Source organism: Thamnophis sirtalis, unplaced genomic scaffold, assembly GCF_051295495.1.
Source record: "Thamnophis sirtalis isolate CommonGarterSnake01/CBP01778 unplaced genomic scaffold, rThaSir2_p1.2 scaffold_6, whole genome shotgun sequence".
NCBI lineage: Eukaryota > Metazoa > Chordata > Lepidosauria > Squamata > Natricidae > Thamnophis > Thamnophis sirtalis.
Genome location: NW_028261386.1, coordinates 43,779,450 through 43,802,893, shown reverse-complemented (window position 1 = coordinate 43,802,893; position 23,444 = coordinate 43,779,450). Strand labels below are relative to the sequence as shown.

The 23,444-nt window shown below is 34.9% G+C and overlaps 2 protein-coding genes across 4 annotated transcripts in view; one reads left to right on the top strand and one right to left on the bottom strand.

Annotated features, from left to right (window-relative positions):
• Nucleotides 1-6,956, top strand: part of UBR2 (ubiquitin protein ligase E3 component n-recognin 2) — a 53,172-nt gene extending 46,216 nt beyond the window's left edge. For all 3 annotated transcript variants that reach the window (XM_087717728.1, XM_087717726.1, XM_087717725.1), the window contains exons 42-47: nucleotides 335-443; nucleotides 949-1,005; nucleotides 2,002-2,079; nucleotides 2,390-2,560; nucleotides 3,122-3,223; nucleotides 4,867-6,956. In XM_087717728.1, coding sequence (XP_087573854.1) covers nucleotides 335-443; nucleotides 949-1,005; nucleotides 2,002-2,079; nucleotides 2,390-2,560; nucleotides 3,122-3,223; nucleotides 4,867-5,008 — 659 coding nt within the window. In that variant the 3' untranslated portion in view covers nucleotides 5,009-6,956. The remainder of the gene's footprint in view (nucleotides 1-334; nucleotides 444-948; nucleotides 1,006-2,001; nucleotides 2,080-2,389; nucleotides 2,561-3,121; nucleotides 3,224-4,866) is intronic.
• A 2,641-nt stretch (nucleotides 6,957-9,597) lies between these two features.
• Nucleotides 9,598-22,344, bottom strand: PRPH2 (peripherin 2). Its single transcript, XM_014056088.2, has 3 exons — nucleotides 21,496-22,344; nucleotides 15,492-15,738; nucleotides 9,598-12,117 (listed from the first exon to the last, which is right to left on the bottom strand). Exons 1-3 carry the CDS (start codon nucleotides 22,074-22,076, stop codon nucleotides 11,890-11,892), a joined length of 1,056 nt encoding a protein of 351 aa, XP_013911563.2. The 5' UTR covers nucleotides 22,077-22,344; the 3' UTR covers nucleotides 9,598-11,889.
• Between the last annotated feature and the right edge of the window lie 1,100 nt (nucleotides 22,345-23,444).

The window sequence follows — 23,444 nt, the reverse complement described above, 5'->3', positions numbered from 1 at the left end:
AACTCATCTCACAGGGTTGTTGTTGTGGGGAAACTAGGAGGAGGAAGGAGTATGTTTGCCATCTTGAGATATTTATAAAAATAATCAAAATAGGATAAAATAAATACCGGTAAATAAATAGAATATAAATGATGTGAGTATGAATACATTTTCTGCCTTAATTTAATGAGGAAGTAGGGAAGCTAAAGTAGACTATGTGTTTCCAGTGTTACTTCTTTGTTGTGATTTATGGATATAATTATTATGCATTATTTAGCATTGAACAATAGAATTCTTTGCAAATATATCCATATTAATTGTAGCTAATTATAAATAATATTTTTTTTGTGTACAGCCAATGGGGCAAACCAATTTGAATACTTATGTAGCTATCTCTCCTTGCCAAGCAACCTAATTTGCCTTTTTCAAGAGAACAGCAAAATTACAAATACATTAATAGAAAGGTAGGAACAATATGTCATCCATTTAAATGTCTATTTAAAATGTCTATTTAAAAATACAAATCTTATATATGAAGTAGACTTTTAAGAGGGAAAACCAAGGAACAGCAGTGCAATTAATTGGGGGCAAGGGGGGAAATTAAGGATAAAAAAATTCTTGTGAAGTGATGTGCTAGGTCATAAATATGTAATATATCCTTTCAAATATTTGAACAGTCGTTACAGGCTTACTCATTGTCAGTATTTACCATTTGATGATTTGGAGAGGATTTGGATGGTGATGAAGAATATAACTATCTGTTTACACAAATCAAATAAATAAATGATTCTACTATGTTATTTTCACTGAAATAAAATACATTCCCCTTTTAAGAATATTTGTATTATACTGGATTATATTCATAATTGCCTACCTATATGCATGTGTTGTATATTAAAGAAAGCAAAATAGTATTTTTCCATTATTTCAGAGGAAATAAACATGTATTTTTTGCCCTCTTTTTTAAAGCTGGTGTAATAACAGTGAAATAAAAAGATTCCTGCAAGGTCAGAAACAAGCCATAAGGTGAGGATTTCTTAACTACTGAAGTTTCTGTGACAGTTGAAAAATAGGAACACAAAGCTTGTAGTTATTGAAACTAAGCAGTACAGGTAGTTCTTGACTTTTAACAATTCGTTTATTGACTGTTCCAAGTTACAACAGTACTGAAAAAAATGACATGACCACTTTTCACACTTATGACCATTTCAGCAACTTGCTGGTCATGTGATCAAAATTCCAACGCCTGGCAATTTACTCATATTTATGACTGTTACAGTGACTGGGCTCATATTTTGCAAGCTTCTGACAATCAAAGTCAACGGGGAAGCTTAGAGTAACTTAGGAACTTTGTTACTAAATTAACACCTGCAATGATTCACTTAGCAACTATGGCAAGAAAAGTCTTAAAATAGAACAAAACTCACTTAACAAATATCTCACTTAACTATATAAATTTTGGGCTGAGAGAGAGAGAGAGATAGACAGGAGGTGGGGAGACTGAAAGGGCAAGAGATATAAATGAGTGTTGAATTTATATCTCTCTAAATATTGGGAGAAAGATATTTAATGAATATATTACCAGAGTTTCAACAATATTTATTGCAAAAATGCTAGACATCTAAACACCAAACAACTAAATCAAACAACTGAAACACTAAACAGTACTTTCTCTGCATCTTTTGTTACTCTCTCATATTATGATGTACCTATCATACTTATTGCCAAACTAATTTGTGTTTGGAAGCAGCAGCATTGTCAACATTTGCAATATGAACTGTGGTCCAGATGATCCATGGGAGAATGTATCTGTTCTACATAGCGGAATTGTTTAAAGGTTACTATATTAGCCTACTAACTTATATGTAATATTGTTATACTTGTTAAAGATTTTGCTCAGGTAAAACTATCATACAGCTAATAGTTAATTCAATTTTCCGTAGTAGATCAAACTATTTATATACTGAGCTTCATAAGCAGTTTTGAATTTTTATGACATACATTGCATTTATATGATTTCAGCTATCCACGAGAGTCTAATAAATTAATAGAACTTCCAGACGATTACAGCTGCCTAATCAATCAAGCATCTAATTTTTCGTAAGTCAAGCAGAAAGCATATGGTGTTTCCTGATCCTCTGGTTCCTATACTTTTCTCCATTCTGCTGTTCTGTTCACTTTTCCACATTCTGCATTCCGTATCACAACCAGAAACAAATTTTGTGGGTGGGGGTAACACAATGAGGTTACAAGAGGAAGAAAATGTGGTGTAATTTCTGTTGTAGCAGTGCCTTTTTACTCGAAGTACTTTAAACTTAAGCCATAGTCTTTTAACTGGAGAATGTATATGTAGTACGTCATGATAACAAATGTTTCATTATATTAACCAAATGTTTTGTTTCTTTCAAAGGTGTCCAAAGTCAGGTGGTGATAAAAGTAGAGCACCAACATTATGCCTTGTCTGTGGAACTATGTTGTGTTCTCAGAGTTACTGTTGTCAAACAGAACTAGAGGGAGAAGATGTAGGAGCATGTACTGCACATACGTATACATGTGGCTCTGGAGTTGGAATCTTCCTCAGGTAATCATATAGTTTTAAATTTGCATTTGATCAATTTTGCTAAATTGTCACACTGTAAGAAAAGAAAAGAGTAAAATAATGACAAAAGATTCAGTAGCAAAATCAATTTATTTCTTTATGTAATTTACAAGGCTGTTGATCTCATTATGACACTTAATAACATCTAAAAACAAAAACATATAGCAAATAACATAACCATCTTGTAGACTCCCATGTCCAGGAATTTAACCATGTCTTTAAGGCTTTGCAAATGGCCAGGAGCATTGGGGCGAATCTGATCTCCAGAGGAATGCTGTTCCAAAGGAGATGCACCACTATGGAAATGGTTTATATCTTAGATCTCATAAAATGTCCCTCTTTAGTTGATAGGGCACATAGGACGTCCCCTGAAGAGTCTGATAGGATGAGTAAAAGTAATCAGGGAGAGATAGTCCCAAAAAAGGTCTCATTACTCCTGCTTACTCTGATGTGATAAATTCTAATCTCTAAAAATTTATGAAATAATTTATTGGGCAATATTAGGAGATTGCACATTATCTTTATTCTGTCTTTTTTTTTCAGAGTACGGGAATGTCAAGTGCTTTTTCTAGCTGGAAAAACAAAAGGTTGTTTCTATGCTCCTCCTTATTTAGATGACTATGGAGAAACTGATCAGGGACTCAGGTAAGTTTTTCAGCATTTCCTGAAAATTTCATTCATCCTGCTTTGATAATTTTTCCAAAAATGAAGAAATGATCTGCATAAATAGATTATTTTTGTTGCAATAGTCAAAATGGCCACTGTACTCATTCCATATCCAGTATATAATTGCAGACTTGAAAGAAACAAAATATTTTTAAAAGTAGGAGGAATCTAATAGTAATAATTACCGTGTTTCCCCGAAAATATGACATGTCCTGAAAATTTTCCCAAAGAGCCAGACACAGCCTCAGAGGTGAACAGTTGTGTTGCGCTGTCGCAGTAGCATAACACAGCAGCCATGAAGCGACCACACTCATGAGCAGTCACTCGAAAAACCCCTTTCCAGCCGGGCACAGCGCCATTCACTAACCTAGGAGTATTTCCAAGCCGCATGAGTGCCTGTTCGCCACTGCCCGGCTCCCGCGGCTTGGAGCCTTTGAAATGCCAGTGAATGGCACTCTACAGGGCTGGAGAGGGGAATTGCATGAGCAGCTGTTCTGTTCCCCCTCGGGCGCCTCCCAGCCTCACGATGCCAAGACCCAGCTCTCCCTGCAGAGCCAGAGCACCTCTGCTGCCACCATCCCAGCATGGCTTTTTTGGCGGCTTCCAAACCGAGTCTTCCGGCAGTGGCCGCTCTGGGTGTACACTCTATGGCTGTACGCTCTGGGAGTACGCTCTGCTGGCAGCCACTTCACAACCATAGAGCGTACTCCAAGAGCGGCCACTGCCGGAAGACTCGGTTTGGAAGCCACTCAAAAAGCCATGCTGGGATGGCGGCCGTGGGCAGCGGAGGTGCTCTGGCTCTGCAGGGAGAGCTGGGCCAGGGCATTATGAGGCTGGGAGGTGCAGGAGCGGAACAGCTGCTCACGCAAACCCCCTCTCTAGCCATGCAGAGTGCCATTCACTGGCATTTCGAAGGCGCCAAGCCACAAGAGCTGGGCAGCGGCAAACAGGCGCTCACACGGCTTGGCGATACCTCTAGGTCAGTGAATGGCGTTATGCCCAGCTGAAAAGGGGGTTTGCCAGGTGGCTGCTCGTGAGCATGGTTGCTTCATGGCTGCTGTGTTGCACTGCTGTGACAGCGCAACACAGCCATTCGCCCCTGAGGCTGTGCCCAGCTCTTTAGGAGCCCGCTCACAAGAGACCAGCCGCCTGGCAACCCCAAAACAATAAGCCCTCCCCTGAAAATAAGGCCCAAGCCACATTTTGTGGGTGAAAAGAAAATAAGACCCTGTCTTATTTTCGGGAAAACATTGTATAATAATTTTAAAGAAGTTGAATTGAGTATCTATGAGGTAATTATTTCAGGGTGAATCTTGTTCTGGTTTTATAAAATGGACGTGTATCCAAACCCAAGGGACATTGGTTAATATATAAAGTGAAGTATTTGAGTAGAGAAAAACTTCATAGAAGCTTTATTTAGTTTACCTACTCTTTTCACACATAGTAGCAATCTCAGGTAAGAATAAAATCCATATGCAACTAGGTCATTATAAGCATGTCTAGCCACTAAGCTACAGTATTCCAATGTGTATATGGGCTCTTTGGAGAAATTCATGTATATCAAATTTCATAAATTATTTCATATTCTTAATTTATATGTTTCTTTCTCTTCCATTCTCTAGGCGTGGGAATCCTTTACATCTGTGCAGAGAAAGATTTAAAAGAATTCAAAAACTCTGGCAACAACACAGTATCACAGAGGAAATAGGGCATGCACAAGAAGCAAATCAAACTTTAGTAGGCATTGACTGGCAGCATTTATAACTTATTTTCTGCATTCTAGAACTGAATAATTCTTTTGTAATCCATCATAATACATCAAGCAAAAAAGAAATAGGAAACAAAGGATGGAAAATAATAAAAAGAGGAATTAATTTTTTTCCATTTTTGTTTTATACATTTATTGGTTACCATAACCATATAACTTTACTGTGTAGCATATTTAATTAATAGTATTTGCACTGAGCTTCCCTCACAATCTTTGTTTATTTCTATAACTTGGCTGAGTGAATTTGTACAAAGTTATACTAGGCATCTACTGAAACTTTGATAACTGATGGAGGAGGAAAAATTTGGCTGAAATAGCATCTTGATCAAGCACAATGCTGAAGCACTGTGGTCTCCTTTTTGTAGTAAATCTGAGCCATTTTGCATTTTAGTACTTAAATTGTTCTATACTTGCAATTAGCTGAAAACAGGTGCAAAAATGTAGCAATGGATTTATTTACAAGAGTGCTAAATAACACTCATTGAAAATGACTTTGTAATCTGCAGTCTTGCATGGCTCTTTGACGTTAGTCCTTTTAACTTAAAGAGAACAACTTCATAAGGGAACCTAATTTAATTATCTTCTTGAAGTCATGCACACTTTAGGAGTATTTTGTGTGGATTGTGATATTGACATAGTAAGCAAGGACTGTTTTCCACAATATGATTGGTAGACTTTGATATTACATTTTTTCCCTTAGAATGTAAGATAGCAACTTCATCCCTTGGAGGAGTCATGTAAATCTTGATTTGATCTCAAATTGAAAAAGTTGAGAATAATAATTTTTTAAATATTTACTCGATATAGTAGCCTTTTTACAATTCTTATGATGAAATAAAGGAACCCAGTATCTGTGGGGGCCAGTTGCAAAACTTAATAGTTACTAATTTTCTTCGCAGGCACCAACAAACACATGAATTTGCACTTGGCTGGCATTCAGTAGAGAAGTTTGTCAATAGTATACTTTATAAGTATATTGAAAATTTTGCACATGGGTGCCTGAAGGCAGTGAATTTTCTAAATACTGTACTTTCTGGAGAGTTGTCATCTATCCTTTAAAATACATTTTTTTTTAAAAATGCTTTATTACATAATCATAATCTGTAATATTATCTAATACTGATAAAGTAGGGAAATTTTATCACCAGTATGCTGCCGAAAAGCCATCTTATAACATGCATTTTCATGTTATTGTAAATTAATTTTTTTAACCAACATTATGCTGTCCTATCAGAATAGTTGCTATTAATATATCAAACACATTAAAAGTTAGATGAATTTGGCTGCTTTTTATTAAGGTAAATTGAGCAGCCTGATTACAGTCTTCCATTACAACATTAGTAGTAACCAAGCCTCTTTTTCCTCTATGTGTTGAGTATCTGGCAGTAGTCTTCATTTTTTCTTCCTTTAGGTTGTAGATATTTGGTGCGACTTGATACATTTAATTTGCTAATTCTCCTCTAACACAATTTACTTAATATAAAATTTGTTTTAAGATATACACAGTAACAATGCATTCGATTCTGTGGAGGTCCATCCCCCCCTTGACTCCATAGATAAATCAGAAACAAGAATTAAAAAAAAGTTCTGCTTTTTTAAAAAAAGAATTGTACAAATTAAATATTGGGAGAAATGACCCCTCCAGATACCACAGATGAAATGAAGGTCAAATAGGTTGATGGTTTTAAGGTCATGACACATAAAATGTGTACTTTATCCTGGTTTTTGGCAAGGTTGCTCCTTCAATTGCCCAATTTCTTCTTTGTTTTTCTTTCAGCATGTATTTATGTTAATTATAGAAATATTTATATAACAAGCTTTCACTATCAGGGAATTCATACCTGTAATGAATGACTTTCATATCTGTGAACAACTTGTAAAAATTAAACTGTATCATATGTATAAAATATAAGAATAAATGCTTTAGGTGTTGTTGATATTTAATTAATGCTTGAGTATTGCTCACTTTTTAAAGAGACTGTTCTGTTGAAGACTTTAATTGAGAACTTGTTAAAAATGCCTTGGATACATAGCATCTCTGGTTCCCATTTAAAAAGAAAGTTTTAAATATTGCAGTCAGCCACATCATTCTACTATGTTTCTCAGGGTTGAGATGAAACAATTCAACATTAATAAAATTAGTACCTCACAAGTTACTTTTAAGTAGTTTTTGTGAATGTATTATACTGTATCACATGATTTATAATATCTAAAAATAATAGCTTCAATAATTTGATGATTTAATATTTTTTACATTTTCCAACATTATTCGTGAACAATCTTATTTTTTTCCTCTACAATTTCATCAATATGACACAGGTCATATTATTTTGTAGGATAATCTTTCAGCTCTAGGAAGCAGACAATGGCAAATCACTTCCAAAATGTTGCCAAGGAAACTGCAGGGACTTCTCCAGGTAGTTGCCAGGAGTCAAAATTGGGATAGGAAGGAAGGGAGGGAGGGAGGGAGGGAAAGAGAGAAAGAGAGAGCATCTAATCCATTGTAGCTGTAACATGAGAAAACTGTATTTTAGTATTTCTGGAATACTTTTTAAAAATTGCTTGATTGCTTATGTTCTGGCTTATTACTTCAGCAAGAGAATACCATTAGAATAAAGATGCTTCTGTAGTCTTCTCTTGCTCTGGCTAAGCAGTGTATGCGTAAGGAAGCAACTGTTGTCAAGCATTAGTTGCCCAGAACAGAAGAATGTGTGAAGGTTAATCTTGTAAATTGTATTAAGGTTACTTAGGAATAATTAGCTCTGACGAAGCCATGTATATTTTCCACTCCTGGAATGTTTCATCAAGTATTGATGTCTTAGAAAAAGAGGAAAACGTTTGCTTGCTTTCTTTAGTATCACATTTCTAAATTCTACACATAACAGGAGATATATTAGCATACAATAAACTATTGTTTATTAAACTATCCCCCCACAATATGCGCTTTTTACAATCACAAATCGTTCATACTTTCAGCATTGCCATAATTTTTGAAGTTGATTTGGATGTTTAAAAAATGTTGGGCTACCTAATTGGATAGTTGAGAGGTGCTAATTTTCAACAATGAAGAGCCTTTCTACTTTTACTGCTCTACTATATTTTTTCACTATTTTGTATATTAAGAAATGTAAATTGAAAATTACCCCAAATCCTTTGTTAAAAAACAATAGTGGTAATCAAAAATTCTTACACATTTTTGTAATAGTACCTACAGTACACTCACATTTGGAAAATCATATCCATAACCACTTTTATTTAACAGGACAATTATTACAAGCAGCATAATAGAATAAGATTGTGTCAGAAGACCCTGATAAATTGGAAATCCCATTTTCTACAATAGTAGTTTTATGATTTCTAGAAATATTGTTGATCAATTTTTCTCTTTCAAATAAATTTTGAAATTTTAATATTAGGGCACCTTACTGAAAAATATTTAAATTACCGTATTTATCGGCGTATAACACGCACCGGCGTATAACACGCATTCCCCATTTGAACACAAAAATTTGAGTAAAAATTTTTTTCATTAAAAATAAATGACTTGGAAGCTCGGAACTTAATGTTGGATTAAAATTTATAACATTAGAACATGAATTATAACATTAACTCCTCTTAAAAGGCAAATATGAAATGAAAAAACACCTCTTTGAGCAAAAAAACTTAATCAGAATCACTGCTTTTTGGAAAACCAAAAAGTTTTCGGAGGGTCCTGAGGAGCAGCCTTTAAAACAGCAGCGCGGGCGGCTGCGGACTCACAGCTGATTGGGAGAATGCCGGCGCGTACACTTGGGACCAGAGAGCAGGCGGGCGGGAAGGTAAGCACCCGCAATGATGGAGAAAAAATACAGGCAGCGGGCGGCTCTCTGGCCGCTGCGAGCCGCTGCTGCTAGGATGGGGTTAAATCAGGCAGCGGGCGGCTCTCTGGCCGCTGCGAGCCGCTGCTGCTAGGATGGGGTTAAATCAGGCAGCGGGCGGCTCTCCAGCCGCCGCTTGTTCAATGATGGGGTTAAAGCGAACAGCAGGTGGCTGGAGAGCTGCCGCCACTGCTGCAAGGTAGGGGTTATATCAGGCAGGGTAGCTGGAGAGCCGCCGACGCTGCCATGAAATGGATGCTGCACTTCTATGAGTATCATGGGCGCCGGTGAATCAGCTGGAGCAGGCAGTTTGGGACCCGGCGTATAACACGCAGTATCGGCGTATAACACGCAGGCAGGGTTTAAGCTTGCAATTTTAGTTTTAAAACTGCGTGTTATACGCCGATAAATACGGTAAATGGAATATATTTTCACTCTCTTATTTCTCTTTATTCAAAGAAAGCAATATAATAATTGCAGTTATGCTACTACAAGGGAAAGAGAACAAGTATAAATTCTCATACAAAAAATATACATAATTGTGTGGGACCTAAATCTGATTCTGCTTTATTCTTTACTGATTACAATGAATGCCCTTGGTCGATTGTGATGATTGGCAACTGGAAATAAACTTACATTTTCTGATATGGCAATAAAAGAAAGTGCTGAGTAAAAAATGAAACCAGATAAACCCCCCATCAATGAGAAATGATAGTTTGAGTTGAATATAGTTAGACTTGAGGTAAATTTTAATGCAATACAATAAAATTCTGGAATATTTACAGAACATTTGTATAACATACAAAGAATTAGCACAGTGAAATAGCTGCAATGAGATTTCTGAAACCTTCCTAATTAAACCTTTTACCAATTGCTTTATATGAATACTTGACTCATATTGATCTAATTAGATCCATGATAAACCAGGATAATACAAAAACTAAGGCTTCTGTTAGCATTTTATGTTAGCATATTATGCATACTGAGTTTTGCAAATGTAGGAAATAGATTCCCATTTCCCTACTTTTCATCTCTGGTTTAAAAAACTATCGTCATGGAACAATCACAAAACTCAGCAAAGACTTAGAGGACTGTCCTAATACTTTAAAATATACCAGCATATATTGTAGGATTTGGATGTTATTTGAGGAAACCCCCAAAATGTCATTACAAAAACTACAAACAAAATGACCCCTTCAGAAAAAAGGTAGCATATGCAGAATTGAATAAAGATATACAATTTTTCCCACTCTTCATATTCAAGAAATTATTAAACGGTGATAGTTCTTCAGCCTCAACACTTTACATAACTGCTATTGTTAAAATCCTTGCCTGAACATCACCTCTTCTTGGGACTACTGCAGTATAATTCCTTGTGGCATTTCTACCTTCTCCATTTCCTCCCCTATTTTTTAATTGCTAAACTCCCTTGATCATATAAGCTTTCAACCTTATTCCATTTCATATCACCTTCAGTATCATACTTCTTTTATTTCAAAAGTTTTGCTAGTCTTCATGGCTGGAGCTTCATAATTAGGAGAGAGCTACCAACCACTTGCTGATTTTCCGTTTTCTGCAGTGTTACAATGTCATCAGTCAGGCAAAGGTCTTAGTTTTAGTTGCTGTCTCTTCGAAATAAATGGAACCCAGGGCCCAAAACTGGGGAAATGAGCACCAGTGAAAACAGATCTGCCAAGGTGGACTTTTGATCTTAAATATAATTTAACTTAAACCTCAGAAGAGGTTTTGTCAACAAGCACCTAATGCCTGTAACTGCCTTTGCTGCCACTTTTCTCTGAACAACTTTATTCTGCTTTTTATTGATCATAATAACATAAACACTTCCTTCATTTCTCTTATCAAAGGCTACAAGACACTTGGATTGGCTCAGTTCCATAACTAGGCTGCTCATTAATAGGCAGACTTTTCTGCTTTCTCTTGGGAAAGGCTCACCTGGCAAAGATGTGTTTATGTAGTGTCTCTGTGAGTGCTTCATATAAGACAAAGATACTTATTTAACTCCCCATGTTTCACTCCAGCTTACAAACTTTAAAAGATACCTGCAAAATAATATAACACTAGACAATATTAGTGAATACATTTTGTATTAAAATGCATTGAAACAGTAATCTTCTGTATATTACCATTACAGGCAACTCCAAGTCTTTCTACATAGCATCTAATTCACTAAATTAATGTGCAAATCTGTTTAGTTGCTTCTCAGTGCCAGGAAAAAATCCTTAACCCCATTTACTGAATGTGATAACTGTTTATTTTGATGAATTACAGTTACAAATAGGGGTTCCTAATTCTTTCTTAAAACATAGCTTAGTTTGTGCACCAGATTTAAGGTGAGCAAATGTCAGCAACTTAGGTTAAAAGTTATACTGGTTTACAAAACTATGTACTGTAATCTTGCTTCTATAAAGTTATCCATTTTCATCCAGTTCATAAAAATTCAGTGCAACTAACTTTGTTATTGCTATATTGTCAATAAACACGACTGAATATAGTTCTTCGTTTGCAATTTTAAATCTGTTTTTATCCCCCCTCAAAAAAGGAAAGTTAAAATGCATTTTTCTATATACCTTTCCAATTTTCCAGTCAGTATTTTATTGTTGTCCTATCATAAGTATGCATAATCCAGCATACATATTTTTCCAAATATTTGTAAACTTAAAATATAAAAATAATTACATTTCCTCTTTTTTTTCCATTCCACAAAAAAATGCACAGTGCCAGAATACCAAAATAGAAGTCAATGCTTGAATTTTAATATGAAAGATCCTAATGCCTTATATACTTGCTTTAAGATAATAGTTAACCATTTCCAATAAAAGTAGTCCCCTTAATATATACATATAATATTGGTTATATCAAGATGCTTTGTAATGTTCTTGCTGTAAGTGCAAATGTTAAATATTATCAATAAATATATACTGTAGCTGTGATGGCTCATTTTTCAAAGGTTAGAATTCACAATTTTCAGTCTTTAGGTACAGTCATGTTAGCTGGGAAACTCAGCTGACGGTTGCAACAGCTTGGGTTTTTGCACCTTCATCTTCTGCACCTTCAGCATTCACTTGGTTTCCCTTACCAATATTTTTCAAATTTTCCAAGGTAGATTTGAAAGTATCTTTCAGGCTCTTCTCCAGGACCCATCCTTCACTTTCACATTCAGGATCTTCTGGATTGGTGATATTTTCCAGAGAGGTATGCAATAGACGCAACCCTATCAATACTAATATCTAAGTGAGATACAAAATGAACTGTCAGTCAACTTGACTAAAGATTGGCTCATTTCACAGCCTATGTATATTGAAAATAATCTTAATTGTAAACGAACAATCAAAAGTTACCAAATCTACACATAGAAGTAAAATCAGGATTATGTGATATTAGCTTACATTTCAAATCACCCATTTATAACTTGAACAGTACATACAGGTAGTCCTTGTTTAATGGTGGTAACTGGAATCAGCATTTCTGTCACTGATGCTGTCCTAAAGTGTTATAAAGATGCATTTCCAATGGCACCCATTAAGAAAATCCCAGGCAGCTGTTAAATGCAATGTGACCTGGTCATGTCATGCGGCCTTTGCTTTTCAGAAGCCAGCAGTAAAGGTTGCAAATGGTGATCATGTGATTGCAGGATGTTGCAACTATCATAATTGTATGTCAGTTGCCAAGCTCCTGAATTGTGACCATGGGGACACTGCAACATCTGGAATTTCAAGGACTGGGGTTAAGTTCCACTTGTTTAGTGCCATCACAATTTTAAACAGTTACTGAAAGAATGATAGTTAAGCAAGGACTACCTGTACTGATTCTTGTGCCCTATACCACTATAATCATACTGGTTGAAACTTACCACCTTCTAACTGGGGCCACTACCATAGATTTTAATGGTTATGCCTTGTTATGGACCCAACTCTAGGAAATAAATTAAAGACCCTTGCGTTATTGTATTTCTGCTGACTCGGACCAGGCCAAAAGTGTGCTATATCAAAACCTGGAGGATGTATAACCATTTAGCTCTGTAACACAGAGTTTACAATGTTCATTATTGGGATTAACTGGCAACTTGTAAACTCCCTAAGCATCCTAACTTCCATTGATTCCCAGGTAAAACAGATAAGTTTTATATCAAATTGCTACTATCGTACATTAATAAAGATATAACAAGGAGTGTTACTATCAATTATCAGGCCTTAGTGAAGATACAATAGCTAGCTTCTCCAACTAATTTGAAATTTCATTTTGTAATTGTAAATTTTCCTTCTTGTAAATGGAAAGTTATTACATCTACATGTTTCTTTGTGCATCACTTCTGCTCTTTTCATAAATATTTGATATGAAGTTCATAAGGAATCAGCTACTTGGAAGGCAGTCAAGATTAAAACTACTTAAATATGTAAAGCAAGAATAAGTACTTGAAATTGAGGCAGGAAAAATAGATTTGTATCTCATAGTAAGGAAGTATACAGTAACTACTTAAGTTTCCCAAGAAAAACTCTTGGAATAATGTGGATGGTCAGAGAGTATTTCATTTTCGTGTAGACATATATGCTTTAAAAAAAGGATATATTTTAGGAGTCTGCATGGATTGCAACATTATCTTTCATTTTTAATATTCCTAGGTTTTCCTAACACAGTTATGGTAGCTATGCAATACTTCTAAAGGTGATTTAGGGAACTTCGAGAAGAAAGCTGTGGCTGCAACTATCTCTCTGATTGTGAGAATGTATAGCTTTGGATTCAAATTTCTTAGATCATACTACAAACTTTCTGAAGGGTCAGCTATAAGTGATAACGTTCTTAGACAATGCATTTACAGATAAAATGTGAATAATGTATTATGGCCTTATTTTTTCTTTGTTTTAATAAATCAATCATTTTGGACTAGAATAAACAAACACAGAGTATAAATAAAAATCATAAAAATTAAATAAAAATCATAAAAAAATAAAAAGGAAAACATTTATAGAAACTTGGGAACCCTGTTGCAAAGGCAGACATAATCTTAAGGAGAAATACAAATATTCTACCTAAATTTTTCATGTTTTACAAATCCTGAAGACAGTTCAATTGGTAGACAAGTTATCAGATGTTCAGATGTTCAGTTTGCCATTGGCATTTTGAAAAAATCCAATTCTGATCATTTTTTTAAAAATCAATTTGTAATCTACTTTGACAAATCTTTTAATAGCATCTGGAGACAGCAAGTTAAGTAGAGGTTAGTAAGTTTTAGCATAGTATCTTACAGTTAATACCCTTCTAACTGAATCAGCAATGTCATTTTTAGAGATAAATTCAGACTCTTGCTGTTTACAAATGTGTTTAACCTATTAGTCAAGAAAGGGACAATTTTAAATAAATTGTTAACAGTAAAAAAAAAAGCCAGTAAAATGTTAGGGCTCTGTATTTGTTTTTTAGAGAACGATCAGGAAAAAAAAATATATTTTCAAGAGTCACAATTTGTAGTACTTGTAAATATACCTTGGCATATACATGATTTTAAGTTTATTTAAAATATTTCAAGTCCCAAACCATCCATATCAATTAGAATGAATACTTCCTCTTTTGTTACTTCTTAAGGTAATCTTTATATTCACTGATAAATACAATGAGGCCTTCAAGGAAATTTGAAGACCTGGCTTTCTCCACAGGGTATCCACTGTGGAAGATGTGTTAACAGTTCCTTCTCTCTCCCAACATGACCTCTGTTATTTATGGTTTTAAAATATTGTTTTCTCTGGTTTTAACTTTTGTACACTGGACAGAGCCATTGGCTGAATGGGCATCCTTAGAAACTGAAATAATAAATGAATACAAAATTCCCAAACATTCAGAAAGGCATACTTTTGTTTAATGTCCACATAAGTAACATGAGGCTCAGTCAAAAATGGAGAGTTGAGGGAAAAATGGGAACTGGGCTATGTCATCAAGTTGCTAATGGAGCCCTAGAAGAAAGTATTGATCTATGTGTATTCCAAGATATCCCAACATACATCAGGTTTTTTTCATAAGAAAAAAATCCACTTCAGCGAGGACCTTTCATCCTACATGACCAAAGCAAGGTAGATGAATTCTGACTGAGGAAAGGAAGGAAGGAAGGAAGGAAGGAAGGAAGGAAGGAAGGAAGGAAGGAAGGAAGGAGAATGGCCTGCATAAATCTAAAACACTTCTAATATTGTAGAGGACAGGAGATTAGGATCAATAAAATATTTTCAACCCAATTAAAATATCTTTACCACACTAAAGGAAATTCCTCCCCGCTCTTGTTACGTAGCAAACCATAATCGGATTTAACATGGCAACTGTGTCAAACCTGATGTCCACATGATCCTATAGTATAGCTCAGATGGGGGAAGGAGAGAATACATGTTTGTTTCCCTTCTGAAAACTATCTTTCCCTTAAAAAAAAATCAAAATAAGGCTGGTACCTGTATAACCCTGCAATATTTTCTACAAAACGGCAATTATTCTACACAATAAAATCTAAACAAGGCTGTATCTGTATAATCCTGCAATATTTTCCACAAAAATGATAATTGCCATGAGAAGTACTCATTATGATTCTGAACAGCTGTGAGAGAAATTAGTTTGCCAATTGTATTACCTCAAAAAGCCAGACAAAGAGGGCAACCACTCCCATGGAGGTCATTATGCCGCTGTAGTAATTAAGCAGAGCCTCTCTGCAGCCACGAGTCCATAGATTGAGTTCTTCTGTTTGGTAGTCGTAACTGTAGTGAGCTGAATTATTAGAAACCTGGTACTGGATGCATGGCCGTGGAGAACTTGGATTGCAGCAGCTGAAGGGAACACTGTCCACCAAGTATTTGCCATCCACGTTACTTTTAATGCGACTGTAAATGAATAAGAGCAAATCTGTATTTAGGAACAGCCACTAAGAAAAATGGAGCAACATTACCGCCACTGTTTATCTGCTGCATGTGAATTAGTTGCATTTTCCTCATAACATCTGGATATAATCTTTCTCATTTAAAACACCTGGGTTGGCGTTTTTTTTTTTAGCTAGATTGAGAACAGCCTTCTGGCTTTGGATGTATGTTACCAGCAAGCCTCAAAAAAAAAAAATATGGGGAACTGTTTAGCACATTTATATGTTAATGAGGAATTAATTTGTGTTAAAAGGGGATGCAATATTAAGATGTTGGACTAGGACCAAGAAGGCCAGGGTCAAATTCTCATGGATTCACTTTGAGCAAATTGCTTTCTCTTACCTTGACTTGCCTTACAGGGTTAATGGGAGTGAGGAGACCTAGGTACATTGCCTTGAGCTCCTGCACTAAAGGCAGAATGTAAACTTCACACAAAAATCCCTTTTTTAAAAAAATGTAGTTTTTTAAAATAGTTAAAAGAAAATCCTCAATTTACTGTGGAAAATTGTTGATTGCATATTAATACAAGAATTAAGGGCTACTTGCCAGTCCAATCATATTGATCCCCCAATTTTGAAGAATATTTTGCTTAAAGATAATTTTTTATTCAAATTCAAATAGTATTGATTAATAATCAACTCAAACTTGAAGACTTGGAGCTAAAGAACTGTCAGCAAATGTGTACTCCCTCGCCTCCTGCAAACTTTCCCTGAGAATCAGGAAATAGTCTGGCAAAGAATATCATCACTGAAAATGGGAATGATTATGGTTCTGTATTGTTTTACTGACAGTAATGGGAGTGGGAGGCAATGGGAGTACACTGTTGAATAATAAATACTGAAATGTAGATTATAAAAGGAGGGGAGTTAAAGAAAGATTTCAGTAACCATCAAAGAATGCTATACAGTAGTCCTCAACTTACAATCTTTCATTTAATGACTATTTGAAGTTACAACAACATTGAATAAAGTGTCTTATTTCCAGTGGTGGGATTCAAATAATTTAACAACTGGTTCTCTGCCCTAATGATTTCTTCCAACAAACTGCTCAGAAAGTTAATAACTGGTTCTCCTGAAGTGGTGCGAACTGGCTGAATCCCACCACTGCTTATGTCTTATTTTTCACATTAACAACCATTGCAGCATCCCCCTGGTCACATACTTAAAATTCAGACACTTGGCAACTAGCTCATATTTATGACTATTGGTTGGATCGTGTGATCCCCTTTTGAGACCTTTTGACAAGCAAAATCAATGGGGGATCCAGATTCACTTCACAACTGTATTACTAACTGAACAATTGCAGCAATTCACTTAACAATTGTGACAAAAAAGAAATTGTAAAATGAGGCAAAACTCATTTAACTTTCTTGCTTAGTAACAGAAATTTTGGGCTCCATTGTGATTGTAAGTTGAGGACTACCTGTAAAAATTATACAATTATTTGTACTACATTTCTGGTGATTAGAGGAGGTAACTATCCTGTGAGTTATACAGATGTGTCCATGCTTTTGTTTGGCAACAATCTAGAAGTAGTTTCCCATTGTCGTTTTCCAGGAGATTTATACTCCCTAAGTCTGGTCTATAGATGGGGATTTCTTCTCCAATTACTAACTAACGGTAGTTCTTCCAACACTACTGAGTTTTCTCAGGATTCTAGGTTAACTAGGTAGAAGTAATTAATAAAACATTGTCAGAGAAAAACACAAGGCAGTAAAGATATTTGTTATTTGTTCATTGTAAACAAAGCTGGGATGTAATTGTTGATATAAAAATAATAACTATTTTATATATCATGTAGGAACAAAAAGTATCATGATCAGATAATTTTTATAATGTTAATTCTTTATTAGTCTGATGTCTAGAGTTTTGTTCAAAAGTTGGAAGATGGATTATTTCAGGTATAGCTCCCCCATATTGGAAAACCTTTAACAATTGTACGGTATGATAAAGGACATTCACAGGTTTAGATGTTTGGTCCAGTTTAAAATACCATTAAACATTGGGAAATATTTTGTTTACATAATAAATTATTGCAGTAAATGCAAACAGCTCATCAGTTAAATTCTGAATCAAGTCAACTTCTTTGATAATCTCTCTGCCTGCAAGTGGAAGGAAATGCAAATGAAACTGGCTTAATTAGATGAAAAATACTTGTGCTGGACAGAGCCACAGAGAAGTTTCTGTCTTACTGATAAAAGAAAATGTAGCTCAGTACTTCTAGCACTGATGATATTATCTAGTTTGGATAATGAAATGTTTGCAAGAAAACAAGCTAAGAAGGTTTAACGTTTCTATCTAGAATAGCTAAAACAGAATAAAGATCTCTTAAATATCTTTGGAGTATCTTAACATTCAGGAAAACGTTGTAGAAGAAAATTGAATAAGAAAAGGAATAGAGAATGAGTGAATCAGGTTTGAATAAAAAATTGCTGTAGTTTGATCATACAGAGAGATGAATGATAATCAAATTACAAAATAACTATACAAAGGGTAAAAGGGCAATTAGCAGGACCAACAAAGTCTTATGGTTGGCTAGATGGAACTTATGAGACACTCAAAAACAGAACTGTCAAGAACAAAAGGCAATGTATGAATAGATGTATGGACATAATAGAAACAAGGATGGATTTTCTACTGAATAATGTTAGTGTAAACTAGTTTTAAGTTTGCTTTTATTTTTTCATGCTTCTTTTGCTTATTATCTTTTACACTTTTTCTGCATAATTTTGCAAACCCCAAAACTGAATAGCATTGATGGATAGTATGTACTAATATATGTACAATTGGGCTAATGTTAGTTCATTGGCTGCTTTGAAAAATGAGACACAAATTAGAATCTGAAGGAGAGATTATCTTACCCTCCTTCACTTTTAGGCATAATGCCTAAGTAAGGCAAGTCTTAGAGAAATGGAATTGTACTTGGACATGATATAAACATTTCCTGTTTCATGAGTGATATGTGAAATGTCAAACAAATTTAGTACTAATGAAACAAATTGCAATTCTATTTAAAAGGGACAGCCTCTTGAATTATATTGTATGGATCATAGCCAGCAGCAATCCTTTTTGTATCTTTAAAGGCATATCTTCACCTTGGCCATAACAGATGGAGAAATGGGTCCCTTAGTTCAATGTGCTTGCCATTTTTTCTTTTTTTATATTTTATTGATTTTATTGTAATTTCTTTCATTGTTGTGAGGCACTCGGGGTTATGGAAAGTTGATGGCATGTAAGTTTAATAAATTACTATTATGACTGGTTGCAAAGTCAGCCAGATGTTAAGACTGGATTTGGCAGTGTTATCCACCTATTGAGTGCTTCCAGAGGTGTTGAAGGTATTGTTGCAGGATATTAGCTGTTCCAAATAAAGCTGCTTTTTGCAATTGACTAATTGTGCTTTTGTCAATACCATATGCTGTTCAAGTGGTGCTCCAGATGTTTGCAGTTGCACCCAATGCACCTATTACTCTTGGTACTATCCTTGCTTTCTTTTGTCACAGTCATTCTACTTTTATTGGCAGGTTTTTGTATTTTATGATTTTTCTCCAGTTCTTTTTCTTTTATTCTGCTATCTCCAAATATTGTAATGTCCATTATCCCTACTTTTTTGTTTTTCTTATCAACAATTGAAGTCTGGGCTGTTATGTGTCAAATGCTTGTCTGTTGAATTGTAAATTATTATTATTATCATCACATGAAGAATCTTAAAGTGACTAAAAGAACCCTTTTCCTGAAGATAATCCTGACTATTTATAATCTTCAAAGTATTATACGCTAATTAGATATCCTTATCTCCACTCAGTCTCCTGCTGATTTCAGTGTGAACTGGATAATGTCCCTGGGACATTCAAATACATTCTGTACTTGATAATGCAAGCATTGTATATACATCCAAACTAAAATGAGCAATAACATTATATTCCTGGGAACTGAATTTAAGTAGTGAAACTACTTTTATACCTGAAATTCTATCACCATTTTTAAAAATAGTACAGTATTACACATCTGTCTGACAACATAATCTCATTTTATTTCCCTTGTACTGTCCTCCTGTGGATGGATTAAACTCAAGCTCCAAATCTTCAGATAATGCCAGCATAGTGGACATCTCATTATACTTTTCCATGTTGTTATTTATATCAAGACATAATTTGAACGGCTCCCATTCATATATTTGTTCAGCATAACATATCAAAATACAAATAAAATTGGTATTTATTTAATTGGATTACATTAAGACTACAATATTTGAGTGAAAAATCACCACAAGCAAAACTAAAAGGTTTTTTTTGCATGCATCTTGAATAGTTCATATTAGAAGATTTCATAGAATAATTTCATAGGAGAAATTATGAAAAGGTACTCAAATATACAATATACAATGACACACAATGGATGAAAACTAATCAAGCAGAGATGCAACCTAGAAATAAGGAGAAATGTCCTGACAGTTAGAACAATTAACAGTGGAATGACTTGCTTCTAGAAGTTGTGAATGTTCCAACACTGGACGCTTTAAAAAAGAGATTGGACAATCATTTGTTTGAAATGGTGTAGGGTTTCCTGCCTGAGCAGCGGGTTGGACAACAAGATCTCCAAGATACCTTCCAACTCTGTTATTCAACTATTCTATTAAATGTATTTATATTTCATTGATGATTTATTTATTAAATTCAGAACTTCAGCACTGGATCTCTATAACCCATCTATATTCACATATTTAAGTGCTGTTGGAATTAATGGGATTTGTATTAATCACAATGAACTTCCCCAAGCTGCCTATAAGGTAACTAACAGTGAAATTCAATGTATTTCGTATATATCTATTTAATCATAAATCCCACTGAATTCAGTGCAAATAAAAAAACTGATGCAGTTCACTGTTAAGATGCTTTAGAATTCTGAAAGCTGCTTATTCAACAATCCTGGCAATCAAAATCGTTAAAAATCTTAACCATTTGAAGACTAGCATTTTTTCTCTTAGCATAATTAATTATTGGGGGCGGGGGGGGGCTGAATCTTTTCCTAGAATGAGAAAGCAATGACAAAATATTTTCAAAAAATATCTATAGCAGAAGTCACCTGGTAAGACGAAAGCATACCCAGCCATACTTTCAAGGCAGATAAATAATTAGAATCCCCGAAAAGAGTGTAGATTCAATTTTATGCATTCAAGGGCAAAATAAGTATGTATTGAGCGTGTGTACATTAGTAGAGCTCTATAAATCCATTTATCTACCTAGAGGAGAAAGCCAAGAATAGCTAAAGAGTGATTTAACAGAGGTCAAGATAAATGTCAGTGTGCAAAGAAGAGGTTTCCCTGCATAATCCATATAAAAAAATAGTGAGTTCTGTTGTATTTATTCAATTACTTTGTTTTTAGGGAAAAATCAGGCATGATGGCTTAACAGCAATATAGTAAATGGATGAACCATAAGCTAGAAAGGAGTAGTGAAATACCCCTAAAATAATTCATTGTTAAAGTTATAATGCTATAGTATAAGACAATTACTGGGAAAAGAAAATTAATCAATTAAGTTATATTTCTGAAAGTCTGAAATGGTGGCTTCCTTAATTAAAATAATTTATATTACTCTTTATTGCTGATCTTAGTTTGCTATTCACAACAGAACCTCTAAAAAAAATCTGAATGACATGTAAACACAAGATTTAAAGGCAGAAACCATACACCAAAATTAATTTTCTTTCAACTACTTACTCTTTCACTTCCTTGGAACCAAAATCTAAGTATCGGTTGCTGATCCACTGAATCTCAAACCAGTCTCTGTAACCATTATTTCCACAACATCTGAACTCAATCTGGAGCATATCAATTGTCTTCTTCATGAAGCATCTTCCTGGAGTATCTGTGTCACGGTAGAATTTCATACTATTTTTTAACCCTTCTGCCAGTGTATAGTCAAGAGAACCCCTCATCAGAAAGCAAATAAAAGCAATTAAAAAAATGAAGACATTAAAAATTACACATATCATTAAATAGAATTTCAAGAAAAATTTCCATTTTTCAAATTTAGCAGGATCCAGGGAATCGTAGCATATTTTGCCAGAAAGAGCATTAGATACACCGGCAAGTAGACCTACCAGTATTAAAGAGTTGGGCACAAAATGGCTTTCAGAATTGTCCATCATTTCACTTCGCTTCCTGAGTTCAATTTTCAGAAAAAGTCCCATAGAAAAAACAACAATTCCAGCAAACACTGAAAACCAATTCATTAGCCATAATCCTTGTGCTAGTTTTACTCTTTTCTTCTGGTTAAACTTGATTTTCATCACTGCCATCTTTTTCACAATGCTGGTGGTACCAAGCTTCTCCTCAAACCACCCCTTCTTTGAAAAGGGTTAAGACTAGAATTAGAAAGATATGCCACCACTCAGTCCTTGAAGATTCAAAGGGGCATCCTTTTTGTTGGGACATTACTTAGTTCTTCCATCTTTCTCAGCCCAAAATTGAAGAAGTGCAGATACATTTTTCAAATCAGCAAGATGTTTTTTTTAAAATCACATTAATAAAAGATTATTGGTAAATAAGATATGCAACTATTTGTGGTCGTCCCTTCTATACAAAGGAGAAACTGTTTCAATTTCAAATAATTAAAGCTGGATCTATACTACGTCATTCCAATACTAATTAGTGTAATCCAATTTAAGAAATCTCTGTCCACAGATAAGCCAAGAAAATAATCCTTTCATTTTACTATTCAGAGGGCTTGTGCTTTCACATGATATAACTGAAAACAAAGATATTTGAAGTTTCCCTGTTCTTAGACTTCCTTCTCCTTGGGAAATTAGTTTTGAAACCTATACCAGATGCTTTTCATACACTGACCTACAAATGAGCTAGTCTATGATGCTACTTATCCTTGTCACTCACCTTGAATGACATGCTCTGGGACTTAGGCATTTTGGGGATGGAATTAGGTCATGTTTTCAATGATTTTCAATCTAAGAATTTTAAAGATAAAAACAAGAATTACCAACTTAATTGTGACAACCTTACTAAATCATTGCAGAAGCTATGTCAAACTGCCAAGACATTTGAGCCCAAAATAGAGCAGTTTACAGATTAATCACAAACAACCAACAATGTCTTGCTGAGAAAGGAACTTTATGTACAATGGAAAAGGGTGCAATTATCTCACTGTTAAGGGGAGTCTAAGCTCCATTGTTGCTATTTAAGTTAGAAGAGTCTTTTATTGTGCTAGAAAATGTTAGCAGGGCATTCTAATGGAATTTACAGTACTGTATGGCAAGAAGTGAGTCAGTGTGGTATTGGAATGGCAATACCCAAGTTCAAGTCCACTGTTAGTCATTGGACTTCAGTGGATTTGGAGCAATCACTTTCTCAGTTATTGGGCAAATGATGGAATAGAATTCTTAAAATAGATGTTGTAAATTTGTGGACCTGTATGCACTATGTTTAGCTCTTATTGAATACTAGCTGAATACACACGCTCAGCTATGAAAGGATGTAATCTGGCTTGATAAATTGACACTTACAGCTTGAAAATTAATGAATAGTTATGATCGGTCTCTCGTCTCCTCTTCTCTCCCTCAGGCTGGTCCCACAAAGCCTCTCCTTTCCTATCCCCTTCTCTATCTCAGGCTTACCACACAGAATCCTATCCAATCCTATCCTATCCTACCCTA

Excerpts from the sequence above, each read along its gene's own strand:
- PRPH2 (XM_014056088.2), bottom strand. The coding sequence starts at position 22,076 with ATGGCAGTGATGAAAATCAAGTTTAACCAGAAGAAAAGAGTAAAACTA. Across the intron at positions 15,739-21,495 it reads GGTTCCAAGGAAGTGAAAGA|TCGCATTAAAAGTAACGTGG; the intron begins GTAAGTAGTTGA and ends ATTCATTTACAG. Across the intron at positions 12,118-15,491 it reads TCTTTGTCTGGCTTTTTGAG|ATATTAGTATTGATAGGGTT; the intron begins GTAATACAATTG and ends TATCTCACTTAG.